Below are 12,468 nucleotides of genomic sequence, written 5' to 3'. Positions count from 1 at the left end.
TGAGACCTAGACCTGGCAAGTGACTTGCCCAAGGTCACATGGCTAATTTCCTCTAAAGCTAGAACTATAACCCAAGTCTATTGTTAGGTCAATAGAGATAGGTCATTATTATATCAAGTATACCAAGTGAAGGTCAATATTATAATATATATGTTTTTTATTTTAACATATTTGGAAGGTGGAAAAATAGGACACTTCTCACACATCTACAGAAATAAATCCTTTTATTTTTATAACATTCCTTTTCTTTTTATGATGCATACAGTACTTATAGCCCAAGAATTCTGAGAAAAGCTATAGAAGACCTGGCACTATTTTTGAGAATTACACAACTGGGCAGCAAAATAACACCTTTATAAATGTTGGGACATATAGAAATAAAATTTAGTGTTTGCACACAAAAATAGGTAAGTTACATTCAACACGTTTTCTTTAACGTGCATTTAAAATGTTTAAGCATTAAACTTTGGTCATCATGCTTCATTATAACTTGTTAAATTTCAAAACGATGTAGATGATTTAACCCAAATGGTAAGCATATATATCACATTAACACAATAGCAAAAGCAAGCTAATACTGCACAATCATATTAGCAGACTGATTTCAGAAATACATGTTTTTCACAAATAGCACACAAAAGTTAGTTTGTGATAACATAGTTCAATGACTTTTCTTTCATTTCATAAAATAAGGCTGAGTAATGAGACATAGCAGAACATGATTACATAATAAAAAGTATATTGTTAATTACAAATCTAATTGTACATACAGGGCAATGAATTGTGGTTTCTTATAGAATAGTGCAAATGAGCAGGACGTTCCTCAAAAATAATATAATTGGATTCATTCCTTGTACCTCAGATTTCATGAATATTAGGTTATATTAATTATTTTAGGTTTTTGTGTGATGGGTACAAGTGGTAGGGTTGATATAGGGCAGATGTGTATTCATTGGCTGCAAATACAAATAGCCATTGACTTAATTTACCAGATGAGAAGTGCAGGCACTGAAAATGTAACTTTAAAAAAGTTCCATTTGTCATCATGTAAACAATTTTCTTCATCATACTATATTTCATCAAAGATTCATAATTCATTTCATATTGTCATATCGAGCAATTCTTCTAAACTCTTTTTGATATGTGGTGGTTGGGATGCAGCCTGATTTAACAGATTCTGACCCATTTGTGCAAAAAGTGCTTTTGATAATTTAGCTGTGGCTGTTCGTATATTTCCTCCAGCTCCAGGCAAAGAGCCACTATTTGTCATGTTCCCTAAGAGATGCCATAAAACAACCAACACTTTCTGTTCTGTGGCATGGGGCTTCCTTTGATAAAGTTCCATAACAATATCTGAAACATAAAAATATAGTAAATAGTGAAGTTTTCAAAAAAATAAATTCAAATTTGGCTAATTAAAAAGCATACAAAATATACTAAGCTTCTTCCCGATGCCATTTGTCATAAAATGTCAGGCATTTTAAAGAAAAGTAGGGTCAGAAACTTTCCTCCCAAAGAAGGAATCTTTAAGTATTAGAATTCTTTATATGACAACTTAGTTCAGGCAAAAGTAGTAAACACAGGAATTAAACCCAAAATTCATCTAGATGTTTTCCAAATGTAGTTAAATAAAAACATACATTTTTAACTCACTGACCTTTTATCAAACACATCATTTGAAATGGTTTTCCAAGTGTGCCAAATTGACTTTAATGTCTTTTTATTTTTTCTATATTATTTCTACTGACAGGAAGACTAAAATATTTACTGGAAAAAAAAGGATAAAATTCTTAAAAAAAATTTTGGGGTGTAAAAGTCTTAAAAGGTTCTCATATGGATGATTATGCAATTTATTTCTACATTGTGGGTAATGATATTGAATTTGGTAGTTATCCCAAAATCAAATTGAAATGCCTATCAGTTTATCCTTAGTTAATAAAATATTTCTTTAGAAATAGCAATTAAAAAATACTTACCAGCAAGCTTTTCAGTCATATCCTGTTTTGCTTTTCCATTTAAAAACTGAGCTTTTGTGCAAAATGGCTGTAGAAGTAAGTAATTGTCTAAACAAAAAGAATAATACAGACATATAAAGAATTATGAGATCTTATTTTTCCATTACATAGAATTGAAAGGAAAATATATTCATGCAAATGAATGCAAATGTTAAAAATTTTTAAATCTATGCAATCACTACTTAACATTATTTATAAAACCTTAATAGAATAATATTCTTATAGCAAATAAGATATAAAAATACCTCTGAGTATTAAAAGAGCTATCATATGGTATAAAAAAGCAAAAGAATTGCCCATCCCCCGGCATCTTATTCCAAAAAATAGAATATAGGTTTATCAAAAACAAACAAAAATAGAAAAAAAATTGTTTTGCGGGTAGTTTTTATCCTTACTGATCTTTTCAAAGTTTTAATTTTGTAATAATTATAGATTCATGGGATGTTGCAAAGGTCCTGTGTACCTTTCACCAAAGGTTGTATCTTACATAATTATAGTACACATCAAAATAAGGAATCTGACATTTATACAGTCAATGTGCATAGTTCTAATCTGCATCATTCACATATTTGTTAATTTTTGGAGTTTTTTTTATAAGCTTTACACCCAATGTGGGGCTTGAACTCATGATTCCGAGATCAAAAGTCACGTGCTCTACCGACTATGCCAGAAGGTGCCCCTACCTGTGTATAGTTCTATGTCATTTTATCACATGTGTAGATTTGTGTAATGATCACTGCAATTAACATACAGAACTATTCTATCACCACAAAGATCTCCTTAGTCACATCCAGCCCCTCCTCCCTAGCTGCCCCTAAACCCTGATAACCACTAACCTGTTTTCCATCTCCATCCATAAATTTTATCATTTTGAGAGGGTTATACAAACAGAATCCTACAGCATGGGACCTTTTGGGACTGTCTTTTTTCACTCAGCATAATACCCTTTAGATTCATCCAAATTGTTGTGTGTATCCATAATACTACATTTTTTTTAAAAAAAAATTTATTTATTTATTTTACAGAGGGAGAGACAGCGAGAGAGGGAACACAAGCAGGGGGAGTGGGAGAGGGAGAAGCAGGCTTCCTGCTGAGCAGGGAGCCTAACACAGGGCTCAGTCCCAGGACCCTGGGATCATGACCTGAGCCGAAGGCAGATGCTTAACAACCTGAGCCACCCAGGCGCCCCCATAATACTACTTTATTACTAAGTAGTATTCTACGGTATGGAGGTATCACAAACTTTTTCACTATTAACCCACTGAATTACATTTAGGTTGTCTGCAGTTTTTGGCTATTGCAAATAAAGCAGCTATGAACAATAGTGTACAGGTTTTTGGATGGAAGTGAGTTTTCATTTCTCTGGAATAAATGCCTACGGATGCAACCGATGGGTTATATGACAAGTGCAGTTTAGTTTTTCTAAGAAATTGCCAAACAAGGGCGCCTGGGTGGCTCAGTTGGTTAAGCGACTGCCTTCGGCTCAGGTCATGATCCTGGAGTCCCGGGATCGAGTCCCGCATCGGGCTACCTGCTCAGCAGGGAGTCTGCTTCTCCCTCTCCCGCTCCCCCCTCTTGTGCTCTTTCTCTCTCTCACTCTCTCTCTCAAATAAATAAATAAAATCTTTAAAAAAAAAAAAAAAAAAAGAAATTGCCAAACTATTTTCTACAGTGCGTACACCGTTTTATTTACATTCTCACCAGCAATGTAGCACAGATTCAGTTTCTCTGAAATCTTGTTAGTGTTTGGTGTTGTCACTCTTTCTAATCTTAGCTGTCCTAATACTTGCTATATATAACCTGAATGTCTGTGTCCTCCAAAATTCATATGTTGAAACCCAATCCCCATTGTTATGGCATTTGGAGGTGAGGCCTTTGGGAGATGATTAGGTCATGAAGATGGAGCCCTTATGAATGAATGGGATTAGTACTCTCTTATAAAAGATGCCCTAGAAAGCTCCTATCATGTGATGACACAAACAGAAGATAGGGCCATCTAGGAACGAGAAAGTGGACCCTCACCAGACACCAAATCTGTTGGCACCTCGACCTTGAACTTTCCAGCCTCCAGAACTGTGAGAAATAAAAGTTTGTTTTCACGCCATCAAGTCTGTAGTAGTTTGTTGTAGCAGCCCTAACAGACTAACATATTTGTGTAGTGATCATGGTCTTAACTTGAATTTTACATTTCCCTAATGACTAGGGATGTTGAACAGCTTTTCATGTGTTTATCTGCCATCCATATATTCTCTTCAGTGAAATGTTTCTTCATGTCCTTTGCCCATTTTCTAATTGATTGTTTATTTTAATGTTCAGTTTTGAGAGTTCTTTATAAACTCTAAATTCTTCCTCATATATGTGGTTTGCAAATACTCTCTCCCAATCTGTAGTATTTCTCTTTATGTATTTAATAGGGTCTTTTGCAGAGCAAATGTTTTTAATTTTGATGAAGTCTAATTTATCAGCTTTTATGGATCATGCTTTTAGTGTCATACTAACAACTCTTCACCAAGCCCTCAGGTCCTAAGGATTTCTACCTATGTTATCCTTAAAAGTTTTACAGTGAAGTTTTACATTTAAACCTAAGATCCATTTTAAGTCAATTTTGCATCAGATGTGAGATTGAGGTGGAAAAAAGGAACTGAAAAGTCAAAAATAAAGGAAGATAAAGTCAATTTAATGGGACATATTTAATCTCTAGAAATAATTTAAAATATTACTGAGAATATCACAACATTAAATGACAAATACTGACTATGATTTCAACATTATAAAAAAAACAATGTGTAGAATCAGAAACTACAAAAGTAAAGTCAAAGTAATTTGAGTGCCAAAGTAAAGATTTCTTACCTACATGCTGACTCAGTGCCTGAACAACATTTGTGGCGGCAGCATAGATGCCTGGATTCTTTGAATTCAGATTGTTATCTACTATTGCTGGAATTAGCATGTTGATTATAGGAGATAAGTTGTCTCTAAGCAAAGGAATCATTTTGTGCATTGTTTCTAGAGCCACCAGATTTACTTTACTATTGGAATCATGAAGTCGAGATTTAAAAGCATCAAAGATCTGAAAGTAAATTGGTAAATTATTTAAAGTGAAATAATGTTTATAGCTATTTAAATTCTTTTTGGCATTCTATAGTATTTATCCTATTAATATACTGTTTAAAAACATACACACAACGTCTTACTTAACCTGAACTTAGATAATAGAAATTTTATATAAATTTGGATGTTAAATCTAAGTCTCAAATCTTCTTATAGCAAAAAGACAAGTCTTCAAAGATCACCCAAAAAGACATACTAATAAATTAAGGTTGAAAAATTTAGCTTGGTAGGAAGATGACTGGCTTACTGTAAATGGGATAAAAATGCTATTTTTTGGAAGGTACAATTTAGCTTAGCTAACTCTAAGAACTCAAGAAAAGTTTCTATTTTTATCACTATTCATAACAATTAGACATGTAAGTTTTACTGTAGAGATCTGATTTAGTTTCATTTTAAGTGTCTTATGAGAATTTTATATGAAAGTTCAGAGTTAAGTTTTTATTATTACCTCTTAACCTGATTACTTTAACAATTATTCCTTACTCTTTAGAATTCTCAACTTTCATAAGCTTAAGATATATTAAGGGAATGATAAGCAAATCTTTAGTCACATCAGGTGAGTGAAGAGCTATTCTGTGAGGCTAAGGTATATATATATATATATATCTGTGAGGCTAATATATATATATCTAATATAAAAACTATGAAAGTTAATATATATACATAAAATTTTTCATGGTAAGAATAGTCTTCCCAAGAGATTTATTTTTACTCAAAATTAAGAGACAGCACTATTGGAATTAAGATTAGTTATGGTATGTTGGCCAAGTTTAATGTATATAAATACAAATTTTAAATGGAATTTAGTTAATAAATTACCAATGGAATTAACTGAACTAACACCGAAGAAGCATAAATCATCTATGCTCATTTATTACTATCTCCTTTTCTATTGCTTGTTATCTTCCTAAGGGTTGGCATATAAATTGGTATGTACAAGATTTCTAATCTACATATAAAAATTTTAATATCTATTCTTAAGTAATATCGAGCTCTTAAATGCCCTGGTTCTTAAAATATTTACTGATTCACTCAACATTAATTCACTGAATGTCAGGTTCCAAGAGCTCTGAGAATACAGAGCTTTCAAGAAGTTACCATCTAGTGGGAGAATTCAGACAAGTAAGCAGCTATTTTTTTTATTTTTTCCCAATTACTTTGAATTGTTCTACAATGCTTTTAACACAGCAAAACCTAAGCAATCTATTCTTCTAATTTTAACATTTTAAAATAATACATGTAAGGTACTAAGATTTAGGGCAATTTCTTATACTAATGAGCTGTTAGCTACATATTGAAAATGAAAATTAATTTTGACAGTTCATTACCTTCACAATGTTTACAACAACCAGTTCTTGATTGTTTTCAGTATCCGATAAAAGCTGCTTAATCCCATTAATGCGATCACGGAAGTCTTTTGCATTTAATAAACTGGTTATGACTTTAATGTATTCAGCACTTTCTAAGGAATTGCGGGGAACTGATTTTCTGGTGATGTCATGAATTTCAGTTACTTCTCTAAAGTCAAAGAAAGGTAAATTTAATTTCATTATTAATTTCCTATAAGAAACATAAACATAACAAATAGTTCTTATTACATATTTATTTTTTAAAAATTCACAAAGTGACCTAACCCAAAGCCACAATACCTGTGTTGGGGGTCCCTAAAATCTCCCCTGAGTTTGGTGATTTGCTACGAGGACTCACAGGATTCAGCATGTAGTTCTCCTCACAGTTAAGATTTATTACAGAAGGATACAAAGCAAAATCAGCAAAGGGAAAAAGTGCAGGGGTCAAAGTCTGGTTGAAACTAGATATAAGCTTCCAAGGGTCCCAGTGGAATCACACAGGACAAATTTATTATTACTCCAGTATCAACTCGTAACAACACATCTGAAATGTTGTCTACCAATGAACCTTATTAGAGACTCAATGCTCAGGCTTTTTTTTGTTTTTTTAAGATTTTATTTATTCATTTGAGAGAGAGAGAGAACGTGCAATAGGGAGAGGGAGAATCTGAAGCAGATTCCGCACTGAGTGCAGAGCCTGACTTGGGGTTCAATCCATAATCATGATGACCTGAGACAAAAGCAAGAATCAGACGCTTAACCAATTGAACCACCCAGGCACCCCTCAATGCTCAAGGTTTTTACTGGGAGTTGGTCATGATTGGTCCTCTGCCTAGGATATACTGAAATTATAGGCTCTCAGAAGGAAAGCAGGTCTTCAGCATAAACCACATTGTTTGCCCAAATAATTGTGGTACAGTAAACTATTCATATCAGTTAAGGAACAGTGGCAATCCTCCTTAAATCCTAGTTCCCAGATGCGAACCAAGGGCTCACCTTGTAAGTAAGATTTTCCAAAAATAGTCTCAGGCCTGCTATGTTAACTCAAATTATCCATGTGAATTTGCATGAGAGAACTAGAATCTTGACTCTAGCAGGACTTACTATTTCAATGACTTACTATTACTAGCATCTTGTTTTTTATTGCTATAAAGGGGTGACTCAATATAGCAGATGAATGATCCCTTTGAAACTAAAGTGTCATGCAAATTGACAGGTCTTTTTTTTTTTTTTTTAAGATTTTCATTTATTTATTTGAGAGAGAGAGAGAGCATAAGCAGAGGGGAGAGGGAGAGGCAGAGAGAGAGGGAGAAGCAGGCTCCCTGCTGAGCAGGGAGCCCGATGCGGGGCTCAATCCTAAGACCCTGAGATCATAACCTGAGCCAAAGGCAGACACTTAACCAAATGAGCCACCCAGGTGCCCTCAAATTGACAGGTCTTAAAGACAATGGTAAGAGTTGCCAGTTACCATTTCTCTGACTACCAGTATTAAAAATGGTGCTGAAGTTGTCTTAAGAGCACTGATTAATGAACGACTCAGGATCATCCTAAAAGTAGATACAAGATGGTGATCTACAACGTAGATCTTAGTTAGATGTATCTATTCATTATTTTTAATTTGCTTAAATAAATCGATCTGAGGTTAATTTGTGAAATGATTAATTCTATACAATGAGAAAAATAGAAGATTAAATTTATATTTAAACTGAGAAGTATATGATACATAAAAGGTGAATAAATGAAAAGAGTAAAAAAGAACACTTCAAGAAGCCATCTCATTACTGAAACTTATGGGGCGCCTGGGTGGCTCAGTCGTTAAGCGTCTGCCTTCGGCTCAGGTCATGATCCCAGGGTCCTGGGATCGGGCCCCGCATCAGGCTCTCTGCTAGGCAGGAAGCCTGCTTCTCCCTCTCCCACTTGCCCTGCTTGTGTTCCCTCTCTCACTGTGTCTCTCTTTGTCAAATAAATAAATAAAATCTTAAAAAAAAAAATAATTACTGAAACTTGTGTTTAAAGATGGCTTTTTTGTTATTTAAAACAAAATGGATTTGATAGTAAAGTAACAGCGAATACACCTTAGGGTATACGACAAAAAACAGACATGCACACACACACACACACACACACATATACACACACACACCTCAATCAATCAATTCAAAAGAAGGCAGGACAAGAGACTCATTTTAGACATAAAGACACCTGCAAATTGAAAGTGAGGGGACAGAGAAACATTTATCATGCAAATGGACATCAAAAGAAAGATGGAGTAGCAATACTTATGTCAGACAAACTAGATTTTAAACTGAAGACTGTAACAAGAGATGAAGAAGGGCACTATATCATAATTAAGGGGGCTATCCAAAAAGAAGATCTAACAATTGTAACTATTTATGCCCCCAACTAGGGGGCACCCAAACATATAAAACAATTAATAACAAATATAAAGGAACTCATTGATAATAATACAGTAATTGTAGGAGACTTTAACATGCCACTTACAACAATGAACAGATTATCTAAACAGAAAATAAACAAGAAACAATGGCTTTGAATGACACACTGGACCAGAAGGACTTAACAGATACATTCAGAACATTTCATCCTAAAGCAGAATATACATTCAAGTGCACATGGGACATTCTCCAGAATAGATCACATACTAGGTCATAAATCAGGCCCAAACAAGTATAAGTAGATTGAGATCACACCGTGCATATTTTCCTACCACAATACTATGAAACTTGGAAGTCAACCACAAGAATAAATTTGGAAAGACCACAAATAGATGGAGGTTAAACAACATGCTACTAAACAATGAGTGGGTCACCAGGAAATCAAAGAAGAAATAAGAAAAATACATGGAAACAAATGAAAATGAAAATACAATGGTCCCAAACCTTTGGGATGCAGCAAAAGCGGTCATAAGAGGGAAGCACATAGCAATACAGGCCTACCTCAAGAAGCAAGAAAAATCTCAAATAAACAACCTAACGTTACACCTAAAGGAGCTACAAAAAGAACAAAGCCTAAAGTTAGCAGAAGGCAAATAATAAAGATTAGAGCAGAAATAAACAATATAGAAACTAAAAAACCAATAGAACACATCAATGAAAGCAGCAGTGGTTCTCAGAAAAAATTAATAAAATTGATAAATCCCTATCCAGACTTATCAAAAAAAAAAAAGACCCAAATAAATAAAATCATGAATGAAAGAGGAGAGATCACAACCAACACCAAATAAATACAAACTGTTATTTTTTTTAAATATTTTATTTATTTGAGAGAGAGAGAGAAAAAGAGAGAGTGAGCATGAGCAGGGGGGAAGGGCAGAGGGAGAGAGAGAAGCAGACTCCCCGCTGAGCAGAGCCCAATGTGGGGCTCAATCCCAGGACCTTGAGATCATGACCTGAGCTGAAGGCAGTCGCTCAACCAACTGAGCCACCCAGGCACCCCAGAAATACAAACAATAATAAGAGAATATTATATGCCAACAAGTCAGGCAATCTGGAAGAAATGGATGCATTCCTAGAAACATTTAAACTACCAAAACTGAAACAGGAAGAAATAGAAAATTTGAACAGACCCATAACCAGCAAGTAAATTGAATCAGTAATCAAAAATCTCCCAAGATATAAAAGTTCAGGGCCAGGTGGCTTCACAAGGGAATTCTACCAAACATTTAAAGAAGAGTGAATACCTATTCTCAAACCATTCCAAAAAATAGAAAAGAAAGGAAAACTTCCAAATTCATTCTATGAGACCAGCATTATCCTGATTCCAAAACCAGACAAAGTCTCCACTAAAAAAGAGAACAATAGGTCAATATTTCTCATGAAATGGATGTAAAAAGTCTCAACAAAATACTAGCAAATTGAAACCAACAGTACATTAAAAGAATCATTCACCATGATCAAGTGGGATTTATTCCTGGGCTGTAAGGATGGTTCAGTATTCACAAATCAATCAATGTGATACACCACATTAATAAAAGAAAGGATAAAAACCATATGATCCTTTCAATAGATGCAGAAAAGGCATTTGACAAAGTACAGCACCCATTCATGATAAAAACCCTCAAGAAAGTAGGTTTAGAGGGAACATACCTCAACATAATAAAGGCCATATATGAAAAACCCATAGCTAAAATCATCCTCAATGGGAAAAAACTGAGAGCTTTTCCTCTATGATCAGGAACAAGACAGGGATGTCCACTCTCACCACTGTTATTTAGATTAGAATTGGAAGTCTTAGCCTCAGCAAACAGACAACAAAAAGAAATAAAAGGCATCCGAATTAGCAAGGAAGAAGTCAAACTTTCACTAGTTGCAGATGACATGATACTTTATATAGAAAACCCCAAAAAATCCACAAGAAGTTGCCAATTGATAGATGAATTCAGTAAAGTTGCAGGATACAAAATCAATGTACAGAAATCTGTTGCATTTCTATACACCAATAATGAACAGCAGAAAAAGAAATTAAGAAAACAATCCCATTTACAATACTACCAAAAACCATAAGATACCTAGGAATAAACCTAACCAAAGAGGTAAAAGATCTATACTCTAAAATCTATAAAACACCCAAGAAAGAAAGATGACACAAAGAAATGGAAAAAAAAAAAAAAAAAAAAGAAATGGAAAAACATTCCATTCTCATGGGTTAGAAGAACTAAGACTGTTAAAATGTCTATACTACCCAAAGCAATTTACACATTTAATGCAAATCCTCTGAAAATACCAACAGCATTTTTCACAGAGCTAGAACAAACAACCCTACAATTTGTATGGAACCACAGAAGACCCTGAATAGCCAAAGCAACCTTGAAAAAGAAAAGCAAAGCTGGAGGCATCATGACTCTGGACTTCAAGTTATATTACAAAGCTGTAGTGATCAAAACAGTATGGTACTGGCACAAAAACTGACACATAGATCAATGGAACAGAATAGAAAACCCAGAAATGAACCCACAACTATATGGTCAACTAATCTTCGACAAAGCAGGAAAGAATATTTCATGGGAAAAAGATGGTGTCTTCAATAATTGGTGTTGGAAAAACGGGGCAGCAACATGCAAAAGAATGAAATTGGACAACTTTCTTTCTTTTTTTTTTCTTTTTTTAAGATTATTTATTTATTTGCAGAAAGAGAGAGAGCGTACAAGCAGGGGGTGCAGCAGGCAGAGAGAAAGGGAGAAGCAGGCTCCCTGCTGGGCAGAGAACCCAACATGGGGTTTGATCTCAGGACCCTGGGATCATGACCTGAGCAGAAGGTAGATGCTTAACCAAGTGAGCCACCCAGGCACCCCTAAAAAAATATATTTAAAAAAAATTATATAATCAATCTATTACATGTTAAACAGTATAAACAGGTTACAAAATTATATACATAATTATATTTATAAAAATTTTAAGAGTAGTCTTTTTGTGGTTGGTGGTACTATGGGTGATTGGTTAATTCTTCTTTTAATGTTTGGATTTTCTAAAGTTGTTTTTTTTTCCACTAACCATAATTATATATTACTTTTATAATCAAGGGGGAAAAGTAAAGGCTAAAAATTAAAACAAAATTAATCAGAGTTGTCCAACACAGACCTAATATTGACAAGTTCAATAGCACTAAAGCTTTAATAATGTTTAGTGCATGTAAAAGCCAGTTGCTGTGAATATATAACTGTCTTATTAAGTATAATTACCTCACACTTTCTAAGTCCTTACCAACTTTTAAAACTCCATTAAGTTTTGACAAATACCCCTGGGATAGTTCATAAAAACATCCAAAAGAGACTACTATCACTAGGGAGTAATTTCTCTAATGATGTGTACTATCAAATGATCCTACCTTTCAGCTGAATTGAAAGCATCTCTAGAAAAAAATGATGACCTTGTATTTCCAACAGTGCCAGTATGAGATCGTCTTCCTTTTGCTGAAGGAGTATCTAGTGGTATCTCTCCTAAGCCCTTTAAGTAATATAAAGAAAGGCAGTGTAA

At 34.1% G+C, this 12,468-nt stretch overlaps 1 protein-coding gene across 3 annotated transcripts in view; it reads right to left on the bottom strand.

Moving 5' to 3' along the window:
- Positions 1–207: 207 nt before the first annotated feature.
- The window catches only part of TOGARAM1 (TOG array regulator of axonemal microtubules 1), a 79,736-nt gene continuing 67,475 nt past the window's right edge, over positions 208–12,468 (bottom strand). For all 3 annotated transcript variants that reach the window (XM_078053625.1, XM_078053627.1, XM_078053626.1), the window contains 5 exons: positions 12,320–12,438; positions 6,455–6,644; positions 4,866–5,085; positions 1,977–2,063; positions 208–1,353 (listed from right to left, as the gene is read on the bottom strand). In XM_078053625.1, the coding sequence (XP_077909751.1) occupies positions 1,100–1,353; positions 1,977–2,063; positions 4,866–5,085; positions 6,455–6,644; positions 12,320–12,438 (870 nt within the window). In that variant the 3' untranslated portion in view covers positions 208–1,099. The remainder of the gene's footprint in view (positions 1,354–1,976; positions 2,064–4,865; positions 5,086–6,454; positions 6,645–12,319; positions 12,439–12,468) is intronic.

The sequence above is a fragment of the Halichoerus grypus genome, chromosome 8 (genome assembly GCF_964656455.1).
Source record: "Halichoerus grypus chromosome 8, mHalGry1.hap1.1, whole genome shotgun sequence".
Lineage (NCBI taxonomy): Eukaryota > Metazoa > Chordata > Mammalia > Carnivora > Phocidae > Halichoerus > Halichoerus grypus.
Note: the sequence above shows the minus strand (reverse complement) of the source record. Positions and strands in the feature narration are given on the sequence as shown.